This window comes from Pelodiscus sinensis, chromosome 7, assembly GCF_049634645.1.
Source record: "Pelodiscus sinensis isolate JC-2024 chromosome 7, ASM4963464v1, whole genome shotgun sequence".
Taxonomy (NCBI): Eukaryota; Metazoa; Chordata; order Testudines; family Trionychidae; genus Pelodiscus; species Pelodiscus sinensis.
In genome coordinates, this window is record NC_134717.1 from 3,108,793 (window position 1) to 3,135,910 (window position 27,118).

At 48.4% G+C, this 27,118-nt stretch overlaps 2 protein-coding genes across 4 annotated transcripts in view; one reads left to right on the top strand and one right to left on the bottom strand.

Annotated features, from left to right (window-relative positions):
* TMEM169 (transmembrane protein 169) lies at positions 1–20,834 on the bottom strand. Of its 3 annotated transcripts, XM_075933032.1 has the most exons (4): positions 19,921–20,834; positions 19,403–19,497; positions 8,095–8,531; positions 1–6,038 (listed from the first exon to the last, which is right to left on the bottom strand). In XM_075933032.1, exons 3-4 carry the CDS (start codon positions 8,396–8,398, stop codon positions 5,416–5,418), a joined length of 927 nt encoding a protein of 308 aa, XP_075789147.1. In that variant the 5' UTR covers positions 8,399–8,531; positions 19,403–19,497; positions 19,921–20,834; the 3' UTR covers positions 1–5,415. The 3 variants fall into 3 exon arrangements, with proteins under 3 accessions (XP_075789147.1, XP_006124795.2, XP_075789148.1); XM_006124733.4 differs by lacking the exon at positions 19,403–19,497; XM_075933033.1 differs by lacking the exons at positions 19,403–19,497; positions 19,921–20,834 and adding an exon at positions 12,304–13,064.
* Positions 20,834–27,118, top strand: part of PECR (peroxisomal trans-2-enoyl-CoA reductase) — a 21,827-nt gene continuing 15,542 nt past the window's right edge. The window contains exons 1-2 of the mRNA XM_075933034.1: positions 20,834–20,988; positions 24,880–25,013. Coding sequence (XP_075789149.1) covers positions 20,859–20,988; positions 24,880–25,013 — 264 coding nt within the window. The 5' untranslated portion in view covers positions 20,834–20,858. The remainder of the gene's footprint in view (positions 20,989–24,879; positions 25,014–27,118) is intronic.

A 27,118-nucleotide genomic window follows, 5' to 3' on the forward strand; every position in this document is an offset into this window, starting at 1 on the left:
TTTGTCATTCATCTGTGAATCATTGAAACAGGTAGCCTCTGGCCACCTCCCTCCAGGAGTTGCAGGCTACAGCCTCACCCCTGGAGACATGCGAACTTAGGTGGCTCTGAGCCCAGGGGGGATAACCAGCAAAGAAAATCAAATCAAAGAGTGATCATTTGTGTAATAAAAAGGAAAAGCTGGGGGGAAGTCAGCATCTGAAGACTGTCTAGGTTCCAAGCAGGGAATGGATCAATGCAAAGACTTGTTAATAATTTCACACCAGTAATTTGAGACTTCAGACAGAGACGAGTTAAAATCAGCGGCACAGAAAACAACAGCGTGGAGTGATTTTTTTTTTTTAATACAAAGTCAAGCAAGAAGGTGAGTGTGTCACTCTCCCAAAGCCGGATGCATCTTTACTCTCCTGCAGGCCAGCCAAGAGGGGCGGGGGAAAGCAAGGTCAAAAACAAACCGAGATTGTTCCTTTTACATTAAAACAAACATCCAAACAGGGGCAGCTAAATACACATTCAGGCATTGAACGGATCCCTGGGGATCCCTGCATTTTGGCAGTGCTACATAAGCAAAAATATTCATGAGCTATTCAGCAGCGAGGGCAGGAATGAAGCGAGCGCTTGTGCTTTTTTTCATTGCATCAGGTTCTTAAGCTTACACATACTTTGCATACTAGGGCAGGCTAATGTTTTGGTTTTAGAAAGGTCCTAAAGCTACTACAATAGCACCAGAAGTCACCCAGGGCGCAAACCGCCTCCCATTGAAGTCAGTGGTGGACCATCCCACGGAGGACAACAGGAGGAGGTGCAGACCTGATATTTGTATACAAATAGAAAACAGATCACGTATCATACAGGCATAACCCATTAAAGGGCTTCAGAGGGCAACGCCAACATAGCTGCCACGTGTGGATAGGGAGCTTAGTTCCTCTGACCCTCAATTGGGTTTACACACCAGCAGGACTGTTCTGAGGGAGAGCAGGGCAATTCCCCCAGTGCTCCAGGCACGGGTTCCAAGGCAACTCCTGCTCCTGCAGGCCCCTTGACTGCCCCCCTTTTCCAAGCCCCTCTCCCAAGCAACATGGCCCAAGGGATTATGGGGGCCTGGCACAGCGGCAACAGGGGTCGCCCTCCCCCACTCACCACGGCCCAACAGCCTGCTCCGCCCCCTTCTCTGTGGCAGTGGCAATCGGAGCACCCGGCTGCTGGAATGCTCTGCATCCTGCAGCCACAGGAAAGCCACGCACAGCAGGCCCAGAGGGTGGCAGGCTGCTGGGTCACTCCAGATCCTGCTGCCCGGGTGGTGAGTGCGAAGGGGCACCCTGCATCAGGCCCGCATATTGCCCTGCGTCCGTCCTGTCCACTGTTTGACTTGAATAATAACTGGCCTGCTCTTCTCTTCCCTCTCCACCTGCTGTGGCCGCCTGCCTGCTTTCCTTCTGCCCAGCATCCACTGCGAACGAGATGCATCAGCTCCAAAGTAAACACAGCAGTCTTCTGATTCTGCCTGCTGTTCCTTGTAAGGAAGACCAAAAGGCTTGCAGCATCCCATAAGGAAGAGTTCTCCTGGCTAACCCTCTCCCAGCTTTGTACAACGTAAGAGCTTCCTTCACTCAAAACTTCTGTACCCCTGCTGTTCCTAAGTGGGGAATTTCAGAATGGATCAGTGCCCTCGGCCATCTGAAATAGACTGCCAAGGCCCAGGCACATACCTCTTGCACGTCTTATTACTGACGTCAGATGACAAGGAAAAGCAGCAGGTCAGGCCCCCAGGAGAACAACTCCAGAACAGCTTTCTAGGAGGCAGTGCAATTGCTTGAACTGGTCCCCAGGCAGCACAGATTTGTGATTTTCTTGTCTGCCTCTGTAAGGCAGATATTTCCTGTTGTCTCAAAGGTTTGTGTCCTACCAGAGATGAACTGCTGTTTTGACGAAGCAGCTAATGAACATGAGACTGGGTTATTAGACAAGTGCAAACGTGGGCCAGTATCTGGGATACTGGGAATCAGGACTCGCGTGTTCCATTCATGGCTAGACCAGTGAAGTGTTGGGTGATCTCTCGAAAGTGTTTCATCTTCTACGAACCCCACACAGTTCCCTCCTATAAACCAGTACAGCACCTGGCCACGGTGATGCCGCGATTCACATAAGTTCTCAGAGCGCTTTGAGATCCTTGGCTGAAGGGAGAAAGCCAAAGAATAACAGATTGGGACACCCAGTGCTTCAGTCCAGAGATGGTCCAAATGTCTTTGATCCAGAGTTTCTGTCTCTTCTACCATAATGATACCTGCTCTGTACAAGCTGAGGAACCTTCATTTCAGAGCAGAACATTACACGGGGATTTAAAAGACAGTGGCACGAGGAATTCAGAAATCTAACTGGCAGAAGTTTAGTGGCTTCCCAGGTGGTGTGCCCTGCAGTTTAGATGTGCACCAATTGCTCTGAATAAAGTCCAAGGGGCCAACTGCACTCTCTTCATTTCCCATTACCCTGTCAGACACAACTACATGTCAAACTCCCACTCCTCGTCACACCTACAGACGTAAGCAGGGGTTTTACTAGGGCCCAGTCCCCCTCTAATGAAAAAGGGATCAGTGTCAAGGAGGAGTAAAATTCTACTGAGATTAGTCAGATGTGAACAGAGACAAGGAGATTTTCCTTCCTGTACAATGCTATTCACGGAAGCCAAGAACTTTGCCTGTGGTTAGGTTTAATCTCCTGGGCCTGGGGATTTTGTTCCCTATCTCTTTGGCACACATTTGGTTTAGCCGTTTCACCAGCCAATGTTGCTGTCATTTGTTTATTTCTTCAGGCACCAGATTCAGAAGTGTGAGGCTGGAGCCAGCACAGATGTGGAAATGCAGCTGTCCCTAACGCAGGCTGCTTTGTGCACCCTCCCCAGCCAGTGGCCAGTGCCTAGTAGCGAGCTGCAGAAGGAAGAGGTCAAGGATACATACGCAGTTTTAAACAAGCCAAGTCCCCATCAAGGACGGTCAGTGTCCCAGCGAAACCCAGCGTGAGAGAAACAAGCATTCCGCAGTCCCAAGACGGAAGCAGGTAACCTCTCTGGTAGGGGAGTAAGTGGAAGGGAAAGTGCACATAGCTAGGGCTGGCAGAGACCTCAGGAGGTCACTGAGTCTAACTCCCTGCCCAAAGCAGGACCAGCCCCAACTCAATCATCCCAGCCAGGGCTTTGTCAAGCTGGGACTTAGAAACCTCTAGGGATGGAGACTCCACCCCCCTCCCTAGGGAACCCATCCCAGTGCTTCCCCACCCTCCTAGGGAAATAGTATTTTCTAATATCCAACCTAGACCCGCCCCCGCCCCACATTAGGGATGTGAAGGACTAGTCCATTATCTGATGAGCAAATGCTTATGGGAGAGTCAACAGGATAGCTGACTAGTCGCTCCCCCCTCTGCTACCTCTATCGGATAGAGGCAGCAAGTGGGGGGGGAGGGGAAGAAGAGGTGGGTACTTCAAAGCAGCAGTGCCGCAAGGAGCCCAGGATCAGCTGGGGACTCGGTGCAACGCTGCCGCTTTGAATGCTGCGGGGAGCATCAGGCTCCTTGCGGCATTTCGAAGCGGCAGCACCGCTTGGAGCCTGGGGTCACCTGGGAACTCCCCAGCTGACCCTGGGCTCCCCGCAACATTTCAAAGCGGCAGCACCACACGGAGTCCAGGGTCAGCGGGGGAGTCCTCAACTGACCCCGGGCTTCGTCGCTTTCGCCCTAGGGCTGTTGCTACACTTTGTTGCAAAAATGCATCAACTATTCGATTAGTCAATTACCGGATACTTAACATCCTTACTCCACATACCCACGAAGGCTCCCTTCTCTGAATAGATGGCACCCATACTATGAATCACCGATCTCCATGCATGAGACAGGTGGACCCTTCCAGGCAATGACCGAGGCAGAGAAGGGAAAGATTGCTCTGTCCCTGCCCTTAATGTCCACATGTTGGGGATGTGGAAGTAGAGGGCTCATGCTCCAGGCCATTCACGGGCATCACCTTTGCTGGAGAGCAGTGGTTTTCAACCTATGGGCCATGGGTCCATCACAGACTATGTCTAAGATTTCCAAAGGGGTACACACCTCCATTCAAAACATTTTAGGGGGCCTGGAAATGAAAAAAAGGTTGGAAACCACTGCTGTAGAGGTAGGTGTACGCAGACTATTTACAGAATGAAACTATTTTTGGACGCTTGTAATTCAACTATCTTAGGGGGTCCTTCCCATTCCAAACCAGGCAGTCAAGTTAGGGATCAGAAAGGCATTTCTGTGCCCGTCTTTAAATACCCTAAAAACGTTCCTTTCGGATGTGATGATGCCATGAATGTCTCCAAAAGAGGGAAAACAGCCGTGACAATGAAATACAGCCAGAGGGGGATTGACTTAAAATGAAGGTCAAAAGTCCATCATCGCTCATTACAATTAATTGTATAGAATCAAGAAATGGGGTGGGATTTCCAGAGCTGACACACAAATGGATTTTGCATTAGGCTCAGGATCTTCCATTCTCAAGGGACAGAGTCACTGCACTATAAGGACAGCACGACAGACCATTCTGTTGCCTTATATCCATGTAAAAAGTCTTTCCCTTCATCCACATCATCTGTGCAGCTCTGAATCCACATGCTACTGCTCCACTCAAACACAGACAGCTTTCACAAGTACAGACTACTGGCTCTTGTCCAGCACAGACGTTGGTTTCCTTCACTGCTATATAATTAGGATTAAGAAAGGAGGAAGTTTTTAGCACACCCTGAGTTTTTGCTTGCACGTCAATAGATATTCAGTACAGAGGGTGCCTTGCAAACCGCTGTACGTTCTCATCTGCAGCAGCCAGACTACTTGCAAGGTTTGTTGCATTTGTGTGAACTAGCGAACCAATGGGCCAGTTTCTAAGACAACTTTAGTAACCTCATGCATTCTGCAATCTGCCCTCTAGCACCACGAGCACTGAATTTCTGAAATTCAGCAAATGTTGGGTATAGGGATTAACCAGATAGCAGACTCCCTTAGCTAGATCTATATGCATCATATGTTCCATCCTTTCCACCTTCAAGTTAAAACTGCGTTTGCTCTATTTCCCTGCTCACCCCAACACCCCTATACAACTTCCAACCTTACCACACTTGGATCATCTCACAATTACACAGTTGTGGGATGCTAAAACCAAATATTAAACAGATCAACTGAGCAGCCCTGTGACATAACCATGCATGCTCACTTGACAACAAATGCCAGACTCTCATCTGGCACATTGGTGCACTGTGCATATTTAACATTTCCCTCCACAACTCCCAAAGCTTTTATTCTTTTCGTGTGCGCTCAAATATAAAAAAAGTCAGGCTAGTTTGGTGAACCATTCATGAGCCACGCGAACCACAACGTCAGAGCCAGATGGGACAAAACCTCACACTGCTGAAGTCTCAACGCCCTGTGCCGAGCCTTTGCCAGAGAGACTACCTGAGATATTGTCAGAATCTAGCAGCTCAACAATACTGTACGGAGAACAGTCTTCTAGGCCCAGCTTGCTACACAACCAGCCACAGAACCCTTTCTCCATATCTCTCACGGCATGCCACCAGCTGCTGAAGGACCACGTGATCTGGGTAACTGCCGTATACAAGCCTAGGAAGAAAGCCATGACCATGATTATGATTGGGTAGAAGATAATCAGCAAGGGACAAAAGGTGATCTTGTGCCAGAAGGTCCTCTCTTCATTGTACACCAAGAAGATGTTGTACCAAGTGATGGTCCCGTAGTAAAAGGAAACCACAAAGGACATGACAAAGATGACAGGAAGGCAGATGATGCTCCAGAGCAGGACGTGCGGGCCCCTGTCCAATCCAATATCACAAGTCTTTTTCCCTTCCGTTGTCTCCTCTTTTGGAGGCTCCTTTGACTTTGCTAGCTCCTGCAGCTCTTTGTCTGTTAGCGTAACATGGATGTCCACCATCTGACCCTTCTTCTTCCCCCTGGTGATAGTTCCGGTTAAAGTAACATATCGGCTGTCTAAGGGCATGCTCCAGACACCTTCAAAGGGAGATAAAGGTCATCAACATTCAACCTATTTGTTTTAAAGCATGTTTCATGCACATTGTAAAGACTTAGAATTAAGACAATACAGTTAGAGTTAAAATAATAGTAATAACTTTAAAAAGGCAGGGTATGAGAAGTGAAGGATGCAGGCAGGAGATCACAGAGGGAAAAACGGTGCAGATCTACATGGATGCTGGCTGAGGAGTGGAGAAGGCTCACGTGGGAGGTGGTGCAAAAGGAAAGATGAGAGGCAGCTGCTATAGGAAGAAAGGGGAGATGATAGGGGAAAGAGGCAGGGGGCCAGATTGAGAGGAGATTCTAAAATGGTGCAACTTACTCGGTCTTCTGACTCCTTGAACATTTGTGTTACACCAACTACCATATGTGCTGGGGGCCAAATTCAGAGGTGGGGGAGGGAAAGTTTAACTTGGCATAATCTTCATAACATGGGATACAATGTACAGTAGCAAGAAAAGCAACTAATATAAGATTGTGAGTTAAAGCAGGCTCTGTACTTACTCCTTCTAAGTTACACCAACTCAGAGCCCCTTACACATTAGTTACAGGGGTCCCAATCCTACTCCCTTACACATCAACAGGTGTGTTGTAAGCAAAACTCGTGAAGTCATTCTGCCGCTCTACTCTGCACTAGTTAGGCCTCAGCTGGAGTACTGTGTCCAGTTCTGGGCGCCACATTTCAAGAAAGATGTGGAGAAATTGGAAAGGGTACAGAGAAGAGCGACAAGAATGATTAAAGGTTTAGAGAACATGACCTATGAAGCCAGGCTTCATGAACTGGGCTTGTTTAGTTTGGAAAAAAGAAGATTAAGGGGGGACATGATAGCGGTTTTCAAATATCTAAAAGGGTGTCACAAGGAGGACGGAGAAAATTTGTTCCTCTTGGTTTCTGAGGACAGGACAAGGAGTAATGGGCTTAAAGTGCAGCAGGGGAGGTTTAGATTGGACATTAGGAAAAAATTCCTAACTGTCAGGGTGGTCAAATATTGGAATAAATTGCCAAGGGAGGTGGTGGAATCTCCCTCCCTGGAGATATTTAAGAACAGGTTAGATAGACATCTGTCAGGGATGGTGTAGACGGAGCTTGATCCTGCCTTGAGGGCGGGGGGCTGGACTCGATGACCTCTCGAGGTCCCTTCCAGTCCTATGATTCTATGATTCTATGAATTTGGCCCCAGGTCTGTTACTTTGGCTGCAACAAGTCCACAGAGAGTTTTTCAAACAAGTCCGGGCAGCCCAAAGCAGCTCATGAAGTGAACAGGAAGCCAGCAGAGAAGAAGAAGGGTAGTGGGTTCAGAAGGGACAGACGGCTCCCACTTATGAAAAGGCAGATGGGAGCCATCTGTCCATGCTGAAGCAATGGGATTGCAACATATCTCTGCATCAGGCTCCAAATTATGTTAAAAAAAAATAAAAGAGAGGGGAACCAACAGGAAGCATATTCCAACAAATAAGTAACTGGCTGAAAAAATAACTCCTGGTTGCCTTTTATCTGGGATCTCAACACACTTTCAAACATGAATGTCTTGCAGCCTCACAAACTCCTCTTCGGTATTGGAGACAGGGGAAACTGAGGAACAGAAGTTGAAGTGAGTTGCCCAAAGTCATACCAAAAGTCAGTAGTGAAGCTGGAAAGATGACCCTAAACGTCTCCTCTTGTGCTCCCAAACCACCCATCCTGATTCAATTTAAAACCAAACACACAAACCTAGATTTGTAAATTGAAAATGCTGAATTTTCAAAAAAGCAAAGCTAGGGAAGGCCAAACAATAACTCACAGCATCTAGCCTCATGAACGTTACTTGAACCCTCAAGTCCCAGGAAAGGTCAGAGCAAGGGAGAGGCAGCCCCAAGGGAGAAGAGGAGGAGGAGAGACCTCCAGAAGCTTTACCCCCAAACTTAAAATAATAAAAAAAAAAATACAGGTAAGAGCTGAAGTCCCTTTTCCCCCCACTGATCAATGTATTTTACTGGTCAGTGGTTCAATGGTAGTGAAATCCGGGTGCCAGCTGCAGTTTCTGGTGATACGTACCATCTGCCATGGAATTTCCCAGGAACTTGGAGCCTTCTTGTGACCTTCTCTCCCCACCTTCCTCATCCGCCTGCTGCTCCTCCACCTTATTTTCATTCTCTGACCGATAAACTATAATCGACTCTGGACGGGACTCCTTCTTTTTCTTTTTCCTTCTGTCCATAGTGGCTTCTCCATCAAAGGCCACTACCGTAGCCACGGCTCTCCGCAGGGAGCCTTGGCGAGGGCTGTGTGTTCCACCCTTTGTTTCTTTCTGTGTGGCTTCCTCCATCCCACTGCTACTCTGACGCATCTCGTCAGGCATCTCTGAGAAGGTGTTAAAAGATCTACTCGCTCCTGCACCTCTGAGCTATTCAGCAGGCAATGATTAGCAGGGATGCTCTGGCTTGTGAAAGTATCCTAGTCACTGCATCCAACATACATCCTCCATTTCCAACCTGAAATGAGAGAGAGAGAGAGAGAGAGAGAGCAAATAAGCAACCAACAGAGCATCACCTTTAAACCCACGTATAAGAGGTTTCCTGCAGATTTTTCAAGAGGCTCTTCGAACTCACTTAGGGAATGTCTACACAGCAGGACTAAACTCGAAATAAGCTACACAACTTGAGCTATGCTAATCGCGTAGCTTAAGTCAAAATAGCTCATTTTGACTTTTGGAGCGGTCTACAAAGCAGTTATTTTGAGATAGACCACTCTTCCCCCGACTTCCCTTACTCCTCAGACAATAAGAGGGTTCCAGGAGTCGGAGTAAGAAGCCCGTTATTGCGAATTTATGTCAAAATAACAGACTTGCTGTGTAGACACACACTACGTTATTCCAAAATAACACAGCTGTGTAGACATAGCTTTACTATGTTAAGCAAAATTGGTTTAAGTGAAGTTTAAACTGACATGAATCTATATTTATTGACTTTAAATTGATTTAGTTACACCAGTGGTCCCCAACGCGGTGCCTGTGGGTGCCATAGCGCCCGCCAGGGCATTTATTTGCGCCCGCGGAATGATCTGGGCCAGCCCCGCCCCTGGGCACGTGGCACATAGAATCATAGAATACTAGGATTGGAAGGGACCTCGAGAGGTCATCGAGTCCAGTCCCCTGCCCTCATGGCAGGACCAAATACTGTCTAGACCATCCCTGACAGACATTTATCTAACCTGCTCTTAAATATCTCCAGAGATGGGGATTCCACAACCTCCCTGGGCAATTTATTTCAGTGTTTGACTACCCTGACAGTTAGGAACTTTTTCCTAATGTCCAACCTAAACCTCCCTTGCTGCAGTTGAAGCCCATTGCTTCTTGTTCTATCGTCAGAGGCCAAGATGAACAAGTTTTCTCCCTCCTCCTTATGACACCCTTTTAGATACCTGAAAACTGCTATCATGTCCCCTCAATCTTCTCTTTTCTAAACTAAACAAACCCAATTCTTTCAGCCTTCCTTCATAGGTCATGTTCTCCAGACATACATGCGCAGCGCCAGCCCCAGGCACATGGGTGGCCTCTGCCCCAGGCGCACGGCACATGCACGGCGCCAGCCCTGGGCGCACGACACATGCTCGGCGCCGGACCCGGCCACCCAGCAGCCCCGAAAGATTGGGGACCACTGAGTTACACCGATACCAGTATTAAAACACATGCTGGGCTGAAATATAAAGGAAACAAAAGGTTTGGAGTGGGTGTTTAGTAGGAATACAGTAAATAAGCAGGGTTTGTTGGGAGATTTTAAGGTTCCTTTAGAATGCCAGCAAAAACAAACAGCAGCACTGGTGGTGAAACTAAAATGTGAAACTGACAATAAACATGTTATAATATAAATACATATGGCCCCCTCAAGGATTGAGCTCACAAGCCCAAGTTTAGCAGGCCAATACTCAAACCACAGAGCTATCCCTCCCCTCAATGGAGCCACATTAAATTAGCTAATTTAGGATCTAGTCTGGAAAACTGCAGCAGTGACAATATGGTGCAAATTTCTTTAATCTAAGATGTAGATTTATTGTGAAAAACCAGCTTAATGCAAATAGTAAATAAAAGATGTGATACGTGGTGAAAAGTTAATCTGATTTCTAAAATCCCTCCAATTTGATAATTTGCATTTCTGGTAGTAACGAATGTAGGATTTTTTTAAAATTGTGAGTTATGTTGATGGGGGAAAGGGGAAATCAACATGTCATGAAAAAAAAGTATAGTGAAGTATTTTGGTTGCGTAGAAAAGGTTTTACTACCAATCCACATCAGAAACTCAGGGTCCAATTCTTTACTCAAGCAAAGCCACTACTTATACTATAAAATGCCACTGACTTTGACAGGGGTTTTGCCTGAGTAAAGGACACAGGAACAGGCCCTCAGCATGTGAGCAGTGTGGACTAGGGATACAAAAAATTGTTTACAAATGTAGCCATGTAACCGCTACAAACCCTAGCAGGTACATGGATACACGTGCTGTGGCTTTGCAGTATAAAACTTAAATAAGCTTTATACTGCAGAGCCCACATCAAAGCTTTCCCGCGAGTGGGGCCACCAGCCCGGCAACCCTGCTCCGGGGAGGCTTCGCTGTGGGCTGTGCAGCTAGCTCTCCCCCCACCCCCAGCCCTGCTCTTGGGGAGCCAGTGTGTAACCTGTAGGGGGGGATCCCACCATGGACAGGGGCTGCTCTGGCCACCCAGCCAGAGCAGCGCCCCAGCCTATGATGGGCCCTATGGGGCTGGATCAGCCCCCTGCCCAGATTGGGTGGGGAGCTGCTCCAGCCTCTACCAGTGTCTGATTGGTTAACCATTTACATCCCTAGTGTGGCCTGAATCCTTATGGATGCTCCATTCATACATCCTGCCTCCATAAGGCGCATGTGATTTGCAGACTAGACTGAGGCTAGGAAATGAAGAGACGGATTGAGAGCTAGCGCTGGCACAGACACTGAAGTGGAGCAATACACATCTAGTTTGAACACTGAAAGGATTAGAAGATCTTGCCTGAGAAATTAAAATCCCACCAAATGGATGAAGCAGACCATGAACAGGGAATTAAAGACATTGTCATAATTTACAGTCCTTTAAGTGTGGAGACATAGTTTTGCTCAAACAAATGCTGGAAAAAAGGTGAACATTTTTAGATTCAGCTGTGTGGTCTAAAATGCCCCTCCCATAAATACAAGGCACAAGTTTGGGGGATTTGGGTTGGGATGATAGGGGTTTTTTTCGTTTTGGTTATTTTCTGATTGGTAATACATGAACGAAAGGGTTTTTTATGCTTCTCGCTCACAGAGCCACAAGAGTGATTAAAGAATTGGAAAATGTGTATTCTACTGATAGATTGGGCTCCTGAGGTCTATTTAGCTTATCACATGGAAGAATTAAAGGTGATTTGATCCTACACAGGGAACAGAAATTTGATAGTGTGCTCTGCAATCTAGCCAAATTATAATAAAATGGACACATTCAGATTAGGAATAAGATGCACATTTTTACCAGGGCAACTAACTACTGGAAAAACTTACCAAAATTACCTACAGTCTGCATCACAGGAAAATTTTAAATCAAGATTGGAGGTTCTTCTAAAAGTCTTGCTCTAGACCAAACAGGAATTAGTTCAGGAAGTCCTAGGCTATACAAGAGATCAGATCAGCTGATCACAGGCATCTATTCTGACCTACACACACACACACACACACACACACACACACACACACACAGAGATCACCCTTCACCACAAATCAGCTGTCTCCCCACCATACATCTGGCCGGTGTTTTGCCAACCCTCGGGCATGCTCAGCCTGCCAGGGAAGCAATGACACCCTCTCTCGCTTCCAGAAAAGTAACACTTTAGGAGGAAAATGCCCAGAGTACAGCACAGTGCTACCCTCCAGTTCAGCGGTCAACTCAGATGCGGTGGCACTTCATGGCCATGGGTGAAACTAACGAGTTGGAGCCCAAGCCTGTTACTCTTCGCTGGGAATGCGTGTGGGGGGGGGGGAGGAGGGGGACATTTCTCAATGCTAGCAACCGCCAGTTTCTACCCATTTGAAAAAGGATCCGTACAACGCAGACACGAGCAGAGCGCACCGGAGGGTGGATCTCATTCCTTTTAAAAGCTGCACAGAGCAGACGCAGCCCTCACGCTTCTGCAAAGCTGGCACCTGGTGCCGGATGCTTTGGCAGTCCTGCTTTGAGAAAAAGAGGTCATTTCCCCTGGGCGGACCCCCACCAGACACCTACTGAGAACACCACTCCTCAGACATCTCAAACTGCGGGTGGAACACGGTAATTTCCATGCACGTGTCGCCATCAGTGTAGATTGCATGGGAGCACAAGAGCAGGCATGAACAGAATAATCCACAGCAGGTGGTAAGGAAGAGGACTGTGGGCAGGCTTCCAAGCTAGCTTGCTGCAGGTTAGAAGCCAAGCAATTTGTTATTAATCTCCGTGTGAACACAGATGGAAGAACCCCAGGGAGGCTCTGCGGTAAACACACACTGGGCACAGATTTTCGGAAGCACAGAGCCCTCTGTTCCTAGGCAGGCAGCACTATGGAGCATGACAGCATTAGACTGTCCCACAAAACACGAGTCCCAAGCTCCTGCCCCATTTAAGTCAGTGGAAAGGCTTGATCCTCCTTCCATGGAAAGGGATTATTCTGCTCAAGGGAACCGAGTTCAAGAAAAGGCCTCTCAGAAAGCTAAGAAAACCCCATTCCTGATGCCTGTATCTCATTCATCCTGAGCAGGGGCCTGCGTGGCGAAGGTGCCTCTTAACAAGGCAGACGAGACGATTAGGCAGCTAGTGAAGAGATGGAGGTTTCTTCATAGAGGGCCTGCATAGGAAATCTTGCACTGGCAGGATAATGCTAACGTCCGTCATACAGGGGGATCTATGTGACGCTGCAGTGGTCACTCACGCCTTCCGACGTGCCCAGAGGCTATGGTGAGGAACACAGAGAAAATGTGAGGCAGGATGTTGTCAAGAAATGAATGACAAGGACCCCTTCAACCAAGACGTCGCCACCTGAGGGGCTTCCTGGACGCTGAATTTGGAAGAGGGGGGAGACTGTTTCATTCTGAACTTGTGCCCGCAACGTTACGTGATGACTGGAGAAGCACGTTAGCTGCCCCAGTACACAGTGTGAAGAACACCAGGAGCTGGGAGTCCAACGCTACTGGTGAAGAACACAGAGCACACCATCTTCACTCAGAGCCAGACCATGCTAGAGAGGACCCTGGAGGATGCCACCCGCTGCCAGCACATGGAAAACAAATGGAAACAGAACCAGGGCAAGGCCTCTGAGGTGACAGACAAGTGGGACCCCCAGCAACCGCTTCCTCTCCAGGTGAGGCTGCTTCACCTGATTTGCTCAATGGACGTTCATCCATGAGATCTAGTCAACTGTCCCCTGCTGTGTCAGAGCCAGCAACGCCAGGTGCAGCCTGCTCCCTAGGAGAGTGTGTGTGTGTGGGGGGGGGGTCTGCATGTAATCATTCACGGCAACCAATAAGCCCTGGCTTATCGATTAACTGTGTAAACAGTTATCCTGTTATATCCCTGCTTGAGAGCGAGGGGCTATGAGGTTCAAACACAAGCATTGATCGTTGGAGCCCGTGGTGCATGGTTTCCCAGTAATGAGCAAGTGTTGGGAGAATGGAGAATTGGTCAGTGCTACGCTTGGCCGATGCAGAAACTTATGGTGTCAGATGCCATCAGGTGGTCAGGGGACATCTACCTAGGACACATCACTGGACATCGGCAATACAAGGAGGGATGAGCTGGAGTGCCGATGACAAGTGCATTCAGGAAAGCAACTCAAATACTTTCCCAATGGACTGTATTTTCTAATGGACAACCTACCTGAAATTCTCAATTACGGAGGGTCAGCTTTACTCACTGATATGTCTGCTTCCACAACCAACTCTCTGTAACTTTTCATGAATAATATACCCTAATAATTGGATGCTAATAACTAACCTATACTGTTAAATGTATTCACCTACATTTGGGTTCTTGCTGATTATGTACTATGTGTATCCTATGACTTTTAAAACAAACATATTTGTGGATAATCTAAGCACTATACCCAGACACACAGACACTCTTTTCTCAACCTGTGTATTATGTACATTTCAACATTAGCTTTAATCACATTTTTAATTCTGTATCATAAATGGCAGTCTCCTAAGGAAGACCAACAAGTGCAGCTCTCCACTCGACCACAGAACTGGTCCCTGCAGTATGTAATTCAGGCAAGTACTCACATAACACTGATCTGATTTTTTAAAGCATTTAAACTACAGCATTTCTAACATTAGATTAAGAACTACTATAAATCTCATTACAAAGTAAGTCATTTTTTCTTGAGGGGAGAGTGAAAGTATTTGCTACTCTTCACTGTGATAAAACTGATATGCAAGTGGTGTAGATTTTACTCAATGGCTTGTGGCTTTGTAGTACAGCAGGCACTTTGGAAGCCAAAGACCTAGTTTGCTAACACAGATGAGTGTTTCTCCCTGGGATTAATTAGAGATATGTCCACTGTAGGCTATTTGGGATATGTAGAGCAGCTACCGACAATTAATGGGGCTCTATATGGCCTCAAGATCATAGCAATACGGCAGATAATTAAAGAACATCATAGCGTGTCAGCCACAGTGATCCATACTTTGCCTCAAGTGTGCTCTTTAATACACGGTTTTAGAACTTCAACATGCAGGCAGCATGGTCAGATGGTTACAGCATAGACTAGGAATTGGAATACCAGAGTTCTATCCTGAGCTTGTTTGTCTCTGACTAGCTGAATGATAACGGCATAATTGCAAATACAGTAATTCCTCATTTAAGACTACAGATATGTTTCAGAAAATGATGGTGTTAAGTGAAAACGTGCTATGTGGGGTCAATTTTCCCATTGAAAATAATGGAAAAGGTGGGGGTTGCGTTTCAAGCGGTGGTGTCTTTTAGGACTGGGACATAAGGTTGGGGGAAAAAGGGGACTGGGTTACAGCAGGGAAGGACTGGGTTACAGCAGGCTCTGGGGAAGGGGAGGGGAGGGGAGGGGGATTCAGTTCCGAGTATGCCCCTGTGACAGGTCTGCTGGGACCCACACTGAGTCTGGCGAGGGGGAGTGAGCAAGGAACGGCGCGGCGAGCAGCAAACCCTCCGCTGCTTTGCAGGGAGGCGGGGGAAGCCACACGCAGCCACCGGCAACGGGCCAGCTGGGGAAATCGTGTTATTCCGGGGACGGTCGTGTAATTCAGAAAACGTTCCCTAAAAAAAAAAAAATCATGCTATCGCGAAAACGTATTAAGCGGGCACGTGTTAAATGAGGAATTATTGTACTGTGCCTCCATTTCCCCCTATGTAAAGTGGGAATATATACACTCATTCACATTATAGTTTATAATTTTCAGAGGAAAGGTGCTATACAATAAGTGCTTTTGCCATTAAAGTGTTAATTTTCACCACAGATACCAGGAAAATAATCATTATTCCTATTTACAGATAGGGAAACTGAGGCACAGCGCTATTAGGTGGCTTATTTGTTTAATTAGTACAGATGATTGAGAATTATTATTACTGGCTACAACTACCTCCTCTATTAAGTAACTTCTCACAGGGAAAATATGCAAGAATAATTATTAATATTTTCAGTCTTTGTGCTTCTCATAGCTAGAGAAAACAATTTTTGCACATTATTCAATACACAGGATCTACCAGGTAAACAATCACTGGTTAAAGTTAACAAAAAAAATAAAATAATAATAATAATACAAAAAATAACAATAATAATCAGTCCCAGATGGGGAAAGATCTGTCCAATGCTTATTTTTTGTCAGGCAAACAGCATAATTCTGAATGCTCCCTGCAGCAACTGAATGACTGACACTGGACTTGTTGCAGAAACTATTTAAAAACGCTAGAGCTCTGCCTTGGGCTGTTGCTACACTTCAAAGGCAGAAGCACCCTTATTGACTAATCCTGCGTTTCTCATACTGTGGGTCCCAACCCCCCAGGGGGTCGTGAGCAACTTGGGGGGGAAGGGGGTGTCGCAGCTGAATTCAGTTTTTCTCTTGCAAAAATTTGTGTGTCTCCAGCATCTCAACTGGCATCCATTGACACTGATCACGTGATTACCAATAGTTGGGCTTGGCTTCTATTGCAAATGTTCGCGTGTCTCAGATCATAGAACATAGAATCATAGAACCATAGAGCTGGAAGAGACCTCAGAAGGTCACCAAGTCCAGCCCCCTGCTCTAGGCAGGACCAATCTCAACTAAATCAACCCAGCCAGGGTTTTGTCAAGCCAAGACTTAAACACCTCTAGGGATGGAGACTCCACTACTTCCCTAGGTAACCCATTCCAGTGCTTCACCACCCTCCTACTGAAATAGTTTTTCCTAAGATCCAACCTGGATCTCTCCCACCACAACTTGAGACCATTGCTCCTTGTCCTGCCATCTGTCACTACTGAGAACAGCCTCTCTCCATCCTCTTTGGAACCTCCCTTCAGGAAGTTGAAGGCTGCTATCAAATCCCCCCTCACTCTTCTCTTCTGCAGACTAAACAGACCCAACTCCCTCAGCCTCTCCTCATAAGTCATATGCTCCAGCCTCCTAATCATTTTGGTTGCCCACCGCTGGACCCTCTCCAATGCGTCCACATCCTTTTTGTAGTGGGGGGCCCAGAACTGGACACAATACTCCAGATGTGGCCTCACCAAAGCTGAATAAAGGGGAATAATGACATCTCTGGATTTGCTGGCAATGCTCCTCTTAATGCAACCTAATATGCCATTAGCCTTCTTGGCTACAAGGGCACACTGTTGACTCATATCCAGCTTCTCATCCACTGTAACCCCCAGGTCCTTTTCTGCAGAACTACTACTTAACTGGTTGGTCCCCAGCTTGTAACTATGCTTGGGATTCTTCTGTCCCAAGTGCAGGACTCTGCATTTGTCCTTGTTGAACCTCATCAGATTTCTTGTGGCCCAATCCTCCAATTTGTCTAAGTCACTCTGGACGCTATCTCTGCCCTCCAGTGTATCCACCTCTCCCCCTAGCTTAGTGTCATCCGCAAACTTGCTGAGGGTGCAATCCATCCCCTCATCCAGGTCATTAATAAAGATATTAAACAAAACCGGTGCTAGAACCGAACCTTGGGGCACTCCACTAGAAACCGACCGCCATCCTGACACCGAGCCATTGATCACTACCCGCTGGGCCCGGCCTTCTAGCCATCTTTCTATCCATCTCACCGTCCATTTATCCAATTCACATTCCCTTAACTTGCTGGCAAGAATATTGTGGGAGACTGTATCAAAAGCCTTGCTAAAATCAAGGTATATCACATCCACTGACTTTCCCACGTCCACAGAGCCAGTTACCTCATCATAGAAGCTAATCAGGTTGGTCAGGCACGACTTGTTCTTTACCCACCATAGGCTGTCCACCTTCATCCCATCTTGTGTCACTTAGCGCATTAGTCCGGGAGCCCACCTTGTCCGTGAATACAGAGGCAAAGAAAGCATTGAGTACTTCAGCTTTCCCCACAGCATCTGTCACTAGGTTACATCTTCATCCAGTAGTGGCCGCACACCCTCTCCGATCACCTTCTTCTTGTTACATGAATTCATTTAGCATTTTAGGGGGTCGCGGTATCACAAAGTTTGAGAACCCCTGGACGAATCGAATAGTTGATGCAAATTGCATGGACTATTCGATTAGCCAATTGATGGAAATTCCATCCACTACTCGATTAGCCAATTAAACGCTGCTTAACATCCCTAGTTGCCAATTTTCTATGCACAAAACCAAACACCCCGGGCCTGCCTCTATGCCCCACTTATTCGCAGCGACCCTACCTCCACTTGCTCAATCCCCTCCCCACCCCCGCCTCTGTAGCTTGCTCTCTCTCCCACCCTCACTCACTTTCACTGTGCTGGGGTTGAGGTATGGGGGGTGGAGGAGGGGCTTCGGCTGGGGAGACAAGCTCTGGGGTGGGGCTGAGGTGTTTGGGAAGCAGGAGCATGGGCAGTCAGTGAAGGTAGGGCTGGGGGAGGCAAGGTATTTGCTTGGAGAAAGCTATAGATTGATAAGTGCATGGGATGTGTATGAATGATCCCATATGTAAGGAGTTATAAGATAAATGGAGATAAAATATCCTTTTAAAGACACAACATAAATGCCCTGATTTTTCTGGTGAGCAATTTATATCTGATGGTGAAGGCTTTGCAAAATTCTCAAGAATTATTCAAAAAGAGAAGGTCATTTAAGGATAAAGCTTCAAGAAAATACAATTTCAGAGCAATGCATTTTATTTTATGGTTAGTAAGGTTTAAAAACAAAACAAAGCCGAGGTTTGGCAGGATTTCTCTTCTAAAAACCTTTCTTTGTTTTAAGAGGGAATATACATGCATGTAAAGATAATTCCTTTTATTATTTTATTATTATTTTATTTTATTTTATGAATAACCTATTTCCTCTTCAAAGGGAGTGGGCAGGAATCCATGGGTTTCAAAGGGGGAGGAATGTGCTAAGAATAGATCAGACAGCAAGGGTGGGGAAAAATAAAAGGGGAAGGCTGGGCAGATTTGCCCTACTTCCTGAGACAACTGCAGTCTCATCTGCGGATGGAACCTGTTTGTTGCCAACCAGAAAACGTGCACAGCTGATCAAGTCTCTTTATTCCATTCAATAAAGCAAGTAACTATCCCCAGCTCCCTCAATAAAGCACATCTGAGTGACCTGGACTAGACCACAATTTTGGAAAAGATAGCAAATGCCATTAGTAGTCAGTATTTCTTTACCTCTTGTAACCTGTCACTAATGCATGGAAAGAAATCCCATTTATTTCAGAGGCAGAAAGAGACTACTTCTCCAGTCCTTTGCACAGCCCTGCCCAGTGCCCAGGAGAATAGGGCTGTTTCCTGAGCCCCCTTCTATTTGTTGCTGTGCAGAGCTGGTCAGGTTTTGCTGTATTCAAAGTGGGAGACCCATTTGTTTTTGAGAACAGGCTAAAAATGCCTTTCCTTCAGCCTAAAATTTGCTCAGCCACTTAGGTACATGGAATTCATGCATAGGGTTGCCACGTGTCCAGGATTGACCCAGCTAGTCCGGTATTTGCACCTTCTGTCCGGTAAAGAAATTGAGAAAATACTGGACAGCTAATGACTTTTTTCCCCCCTCAACAAACATTTTTCCTGGGGTGGGTTTGTTTTTGGGTTTTTTTTTGGCTCAACAAAAATTTCCCTGGCGCTTTTTTTTGGAGTGTGGTATTTTAGGAGAAACCATCTGGCAACCCTATTCATGCAATGGGGGAACTTTTCTCCAACCTGCCTGCCTGCAAGGTACGGTCACAGGCACATATGCCTGGGAGGCGAAGTCCCTCTCCACCACGCATGCAAGAATGCCCCCTTCTCCGAGGTGCCTGCATGGAAGGAAGGAATCTTACATCTCGGCAAGGTGAAACGTCTCGGTGCATGCCCGGTGCCCTCCCGCAGGACTGCGAGGCTCCAGACTTCACCCGCATATAACTAAGCCATTACCCGCTCGGGTCTGTACGTTTAACCCGGTAAAACAATTCATTGGGAACAAGGTGGGACGTGCGCCCTTGCTGGGAAGAGATCGCCCACTGCAGCTGGAGTTTGTAGGTGTGGTGCCTCGCCCCCTCCTCCCCTGCATTTAAAAGCACAGCACCATTGACAACGGGGGCGGGGGGGGGGAGTCTTGTGCAGCTGCCTCCCCCCTACTCTCATCTACCTGGGAATTTCCAAGGTGCCGGGGGGAGTAGTCAGCCCCCCTTACATTAAGCCAAATGCAGCTAAATCACCTGACATTAGATCAAACTTACCTGCTGCCCTTCTCAGTTAGGTCTGCGTGGGGTAGGACGCTTGTGTCTCCAGCTGGTCTGCAAAGGGAACGAGGGTGGAGTCTGCAGAGAGCGGTACATGTCCCTGACCCTACAATGGAGGCGAGGGGGGCTGCAATGCGGTGGGGGGCGATGCTCCTGCCCCCAGCTGCTCTGCAAAGGGAGGGGGTCAGCTGCTGTGCAATGGGGCGGGGGGGCGAAGCTCCTGCCCCAGCTGCTCTGCAAAGGGGGGGGGGGGAAGCTGCTCTGCAATGGGGCGATGCTCCTGCTCTGCAAAGGAGGGGCAGCTGCTCTGCAATGGGGGGGGGGGCGATGCTCCTGCCCCAGCTGCTCTGCAATGGGGCGGGGGGGGGCGATGCTCCTGCCCCAGCTGCTCTGCAATGGGGCGGGGGGGGGGGCGATGCTCCTGCCCCAGCTGCTCTGCAATGGGGCGGGGGGGGGCGATGCTCCTGCCCCAGCTGCTCTGCAATGGGGCGGGGGGGGGGCGATGCTCCTGCCCCAGCTGCTCTGCAATGGGGAGGGGGGGGCGATGCTCCTGCCCCAGCTGCTCTGCAATGGGGCGGGGGGGGCGATGCTCCTGCCCCAGCTGCTCTGCAATGGGGCGGGGGGGCGATGCTCCTGCCCCAGCTGCTCTGCAATGGGGCGGGGGGGGGGGCGATGCTCCTGCCCCAGCTGCTCTGCAATGGGGCGGGGGGGGGCGATGCTCCTGCCCCAGCTGCTCTGCAATGGGGCGGGGGGGGCGATGCTCCTGCCCCAGCTGCTCTGCAATGGGGCGGGGGGGGCGATGCTCCTGCCTCCCCAGTGTCCGGGGCGGGCGCTGGCCGCTGCTCTCTCCGCCGCCCCCAGCCCCTGGCGCTGTCTGAGGCCGGGGGCGGGGCGCGGCGGGGTCACGTGGGAGGCCGGGGCCCCAGGGTGCGGCGATGGCGGCTCCGGGCGGCGGCGGCTGCTGCAGGGTCCTGGCCGCCGGGCTCTTCCGCAACCGCGTGGCCATCGTGACCGGCGGCGGCACCGGCATCGGCAAGGCCATCAGCGCCGACCTGCTGGGCCTAGGTGGGCAGGGGCCGCTGGGCGGGGGGCTCAGGGCAGGGGGCAGCCGTTGGGGGGAGCCGTTGGACGGACGGAAGGGAGGGTGAGGGAGCCGTTGGGAGGGAGAGACGAGGGGAGGGAGGGGGCCGTTGGGAGGGAGAGGTGAGGGGAGGGAGGGGGGAGCCGTTGGGAGGGAGGGGGCCGTTGGAGGGAGCCGTTGGGAGGGAGAGGTGAGGGGAGGGAGGGGGCAGCCGTTGGGGGGGGAGCCGTTGGACGGAAGGGAGGGGGAGAGGGAGCTGTTGGGGGTGAGGGAGCTGTTGGGAGAGAGGGGAGGGAGGGGGTAGTCGTTGGACGGGGGTGGGGCTAGGGAGCCGTTGGATGGGGGGGATCAGGGGAGGGGGCAGCCGTTGGACGGACGGAAGGGAGGGGAGGGGGCGAGGGAGCCGTTGGAAGAGAGGGGTGTGGGGAGGGAGGGGGCAGCCGTTGGACGGGGTGTAAGGGGAGCAGAAAGGAGATGTGGGGGGAAGCACTCAGCTGAGGAGGTGGGGCAGAAGGGATAGAGTGTCACGCTAAATAGTTGGTGCACAAGATGGACCTGGGGGAGAAAGGAGTGGGGACCTTTGGGGCGGGTGTGCAAAGAAGGCACCCAGGCCCGTTCTGTCAGAGATGCTTTATAAGAAAATCTTCAGCGTCTCATCACCCTCTAATTTAGGTTCATAATGCAAAGATGGGGGAAACTGAGGCACAGAACATGACTAAGTAACTTGCCTAAGATTCCATGGCAAACTTGTGTCAGAAGTAGGGACTGAAACCAGATCACCTGACTTTCCACTGGGTACTGGGAGTGTGCCAGTGGGAGGTTAGCGATGTACTTAATCACCTCTTGTGCTTCACTTATCCTTCCAGGCCTCTCCTCAAAATACTCACCTGGATTATCCTATAATAAGCTCTGAGCCTTAGGTGATGCAGCAGAAGACAAACACATTTGTCCTGACATTTGGATGTGTTTGAATAAAGTTGCACCAATTTAACAATCTCTTACTTTGTAACTGGCACAAGCACTTCTTGATTCTGCGCCCCCTCTCCCCAGTCCATCGCTTTAAAAAGTCAGCAGCACGGGGGACAGGCAGCTCCAGGGAGTGTATATGCACAGGGAGATGATTTGAAAGCCACCCTGTGGCTTTGTAGGAGGTGACAGCATGGGGTGAGGGAAGGTAGGTGGGAGCATGGAGTCAGCTCCCCATGTGTGCTGGCTTCCCCCACACTGCCTCTGTGGGAGGCATCAAGGCGGGGGCCGGTGGCTCCACAGCAGCTGGCACACATGGGGAGCTAGCCTAGAAGCCAGCTCCCTGAGCATATTGGCTCCTGTCCCCCCTCCCCCGGACTGCATCTGATAGCAAGGCAGCAAGCCCGGGAAGTGCATGTAGTAGATAGGACTAACCCATAAGACCAGGTTTATCAGTTAATCATGTAATTGACTACACGTTGACATCCCTGCTCTAAACCCGGAGAAAAAGCATGCCTCGTAAATAAATGGTCATGTCAAAGTGTCTTAATGTTACAATAAGCATTTTGTTGGCACAGGTCGAGGACCCCTGCTTGGAACGTTTTATTTGTCCCTGATATGTTTGTAGTAATCCATGGTTAAGCCCTTTTGCAACGTTTCCACAGTATTTCAAAGCTGATATTATGGAACGTACGTTAGAGATCTAGGATTTGGCCCTGAAATGCTTATTAGTGGGTGTAGTCCCTATTATTGTGAATATATTCACAGATATCAGTACGTACAGTCTTGGTAGTTAGCATACTGCCTGATAGTATAGAATTTGTAGAATGAAGCCTCTAATACTTTTCATCAGCTGAAATCTTGGTATAGCAACTTTTCCAGTGTTGTTGATTTCTGGTCTATGTAGTTGGCAACATATGTGCTCTTAATCAGGACATGAGCCCAAGGTTTTGTATAGGTCCAGGCTGAAATCTAATACACCTTGTGTGATGGGTTGGATCACAGAGATCCTCTTGTGACAAGGAATGTCAATGTGTAGATAACTACATGGTTAACCAATAAGCCTGGTCATATCAGTTAATCCTGTCGACTACATGCATTCGCATTCTCCACCTCCAGCTGCCTCTGTATTTCCCCTCTTCTCTCCCCTCCTGCTGCCTCTGATAGAGAGGCAGTAGGGTGAGGGGGGCAGGCAGAAGTCCGTACATGCTAGTGAGTGATGAGTAACACAGATGTTGAACCAGCTCAGGTCTGGGAGGGATCAGTTATAGGATCTTGACAGCACCCAAAAGCAGAGCCCTCAAAAGGAACCAAACTTCCTAATAAATCCATCTTTTATAAAATAAGTTATGCACAGTAAGCTCTTTAATATGTTCACCCTGTTTATCAATGAGAGATGTACAGCTGTGCTCCCCCACATCCCAGGTAACAATTTATTTGCACTAGGTTTATTATTAAACAAAAACGTTTTTATTAAGGCAGTAAGGTGTCCCTAGCCTTTGTTTGTCAGAAGCTGGAAATGGGCAATAAGGGATGGATGACTTGATATTTACCTTTTCTGTTCGTTCTCTCTGGGGCACCTGGCATTGGCTACTGTCAGAAGACAGGCTACTGGGCTAGATGGACCTTTGGTCTAACCCAGTATGGCCGTTCTTATGTTCAGTATAAAAAGAAGGATTTAAGTACTTTGAATATGTTAGTTTTCATAAAATACCATGTGATATTTATATATACGGTTATACAAAGAATTAGTATTTTTGTTAGCTTTTGTTCATTGGCTCATCTTTCTTTAATACTACTTGTTGAATTAGCATTACCTGTTAATTGGTTATCAGAAGTGCCGCTTCTGGTGGGACAAGACTTTGAACTCTACTGTTCTAAGCTGTCCTCAAAATTCATGAATAACTTGACTCTTTTGGTCAGGTTATTGTGAAAATGCTAGGAATTCCTGTGTTAACAGGCAGGACATTTAACTCTGGTAGCATAAGACAAAACATCAGCTCACCAAAATACTCATTTCTAGGGGCATGCCGCTGGTGTATTTCCCTTGGCGTTAAGGTCAGGAAATAATGAGAAGTCAAATTCACCCCTGGTGAACCTCCACAGAAATCAGTGGAGTTTTACCAGGGATGAATTTGGTCTAGTATGTGTACTTCATAAAGCAAAGTGGCCCTGAACACTAGCAGGTATGTGAATTTAATTTGCTTGTAGCAGTCTATATCCTAGGGAACAAGTGGCCACACATAGCAAAATAACACTCTAGTTGGCATTAACTGAGCTCCCCCATATTGAGCTTATAAATGGTCCATGAAGACTGAGCTCCTTTCTCTTCCCACTCTCTTCAGCCCTGAGTGTTAAAGAACCCTGGATCAGCATATAGAAATTTTGCGCTGCTGCTCTCCACAATGTGTATGTAAAGAAGTTTGGTCTCCAGGGCCATCACCCAGCAACTCTTCTGAGTATTAAATTCATGTATTTCTGAACTCCAGTTAATTATCTTGTGTATGGTCCAAGAATTTTAAATGTCTTTGAACATTTGTTAACAGTTCTGAGATAATATTATTGTAATAAATGGGGATGCTGTGCTGTTTCACCAGTTTACAGGCTGCCCTAATAACTTCCCTCTGGCCCCATCTGCCAAAGCAACTTGCAGCCAAATTTTGAATCACTTTGGGACCCTGCAAATAAACCTGACTCTGATTGTAGAGCCTCCTTACTTCCAGAATTTAAATGAGGGAAATCAATGAGAATCCACAGAAATAGGAAAGTAACACTGAGTGCTGATCTCCAACTTCTAGGCAGCTGGTAACGACCTACCAGTCTTACCAAAAATCTCTGACTGTACTAAATTTCTAATACACTAATCCTATTTGACCAGTTTTTGTCTAAAGGTTCTTTTGTTTTAACAGGTTGCAATGTAGTTATTGCCTCTCGTAAACTTGACAGATTACAAGATGCTGCAAAAGAGTTGGCTGTTAACATCTCTTCCACAGATCCAATCAAAGTGACCCCCATACAGTGCAATATCCGCATAGAAAAGGAGGTAATTGAGACTGATTACTCTTGGGTGTCTTAAATGTTAAAGATGTGATGATGCTATTAAAGTTGTCTCAGTCCTCAAAGGCTTTTCTATGATCTTATTCAGAAAAAAGAGTGCCATAGATCAGGTAAATGCATAGTAGAATTTTTTGATCTACGGTTACAAAAATGTAGATGCAGGAAAAGACAGAAAGGACTGAAATGAACCGTTTCCTAGAGCTTGCCTGTCACTGAAGGAAATGGCTGCATTGGGTATGCCCACCTGATCTTTAATGGGTTGGTTCAGTTTAGTGCTCTAGAAAAGTGTGCATAGGAGGATGAGGAGAGGAGGACTATAAAATCTGCAATAGCCCCAGTAAAAATATCTTTGACACTTTAGATTTTATTGTTATTTTAACCCTATCTCGGTACTTAAATATCTAGCCCCACTTACCAGATTCCCATTGGAATTTCTTATCAGCTGCTCTCCTTGACTTGCCAACATCTGATGGGACATTGACTACTCCCCTCTGGTCAGGGTATAATAGGGCATTTTGAGGCTGGGTAAGCCTTTGTTCAAATCTAATGTAGACTCTACATATCAAGCCTCAGAAACCAAACAATATATGGATCTTTCAGAAGTCTTGTACAGGGTCATTCTGCTGATCCTGTGGTTACTGTTGGGTAGTGTTGTGGTAAATGTGGGATCAAAGAGGCATGGAGCTAGTGCAGTGGTTTCCAACTGCCAGGCCGTGGACTGCTAGCTGCTGGGCCATGGCACACTGCCAGGCCACACCCATGCCTTGATGATTGGCTCGGCAGGTCTCTGGAGCAAGGTCCAGTCTTCCCAGAAACCCCTTTTCTCCTCTCCCTGGGATTGTCTCTTCCTGAACCCAGCGCTGCATTGGCTTCTCTGCAAGACGCTGCCTTGATCCAGGGGATACTGCCCAAGCCCAGGAGCGGGAGGGCCCCCAGGAGCGGGAGGGCCCCCAGGAGCAGGGGCTACAGCATGGCGGGGTTGCTCACTAGGACCAAGCAGCAGCAGGCAGCGGCTCTGGGAGCCAAAACTGGGCTTGGCCCCCGCAACAGGAAGCAACTTGCAGCGGCTGCTCATGGTGACTCTGAGGCCAGGCTCCGGGCCGGATCCCTGAGTCCTGGCAGGAGCTGCTGCTGGGCCCCCAGAGCTTGGGCTGCAGCTGGGAGGGGGAATCTCCAGCAGGACCAGTCCCACTGCTCCCCAGCAGTCTCTTCCAGGGCAGCTCCCCAATCCTGGCCATCCATTTACCCCTCTGGGAGTGATGCCTGCAGGGGGTGGGTTTGGCCCTGGACAGCACCCAGCAGAGCTGGCTGTGATCCCTGCCCGAGGCCCAGGGAAGCTGCCGCCAGCTCCCAGCTTGTGTGGGGCAGGAGGGAGCCAGCCCTGGGGTGGAGTCAGGAGGCGGCTGAAGAATGGTGGGAGCAGAAAGGAGGATGAGGGGGAAAAGGGATGTGTGAGGCAGGGGCAGGAGGTGCTGAAGGGAGGTTGGCGGGGATTCAGGGGGACTGATGGGAACAGGGGTGCAATGAAGGGAAACTCGGGGGATGCAGGGAGGGGAGTCTGGGAGCAAGAACAGCTTGGCTGGGGCAGGGATTGTACAAAAGGAGACGGGTAAGTTACAATGGCAGCTCCCCCATCCCATGGGACAGAAAGGGGGAAGGGCAGAGGTGACTGGTGATCGCAGTTGAGGTCACCAGCTCCTCTGTCCCTGACATTTCATTTGCTAAACAGAGTGCCTCCCATGACCCCTGCCGCTGTGGGTGCCCCTCTTTGCGCCCCTCCGTCTTCAGGAACTAGTCACCCCTGAGGGAGGGGCTGCCTCACCCAGCAGCCAGAGGGGAATTCTTTCTGTGAATTTTTTTAGTGTTGTAGATATCTGCAAACTCTGATCCCTTATGACATGTATTGTTTGTGTATAGATGTGATGTAAAAGAACATGTGACCTTTTAACATTAATTACCATAATGAATGTGCAAATATTCAAATAAAATGTTACCGGTCCACCAAACGTTTGTGAATGGGTTTGCTGGTCCATGGTATAAAAAGGTTGGGAACCACTGCGCTACTGTACCCAGCCCTGGACTGGGGATTGG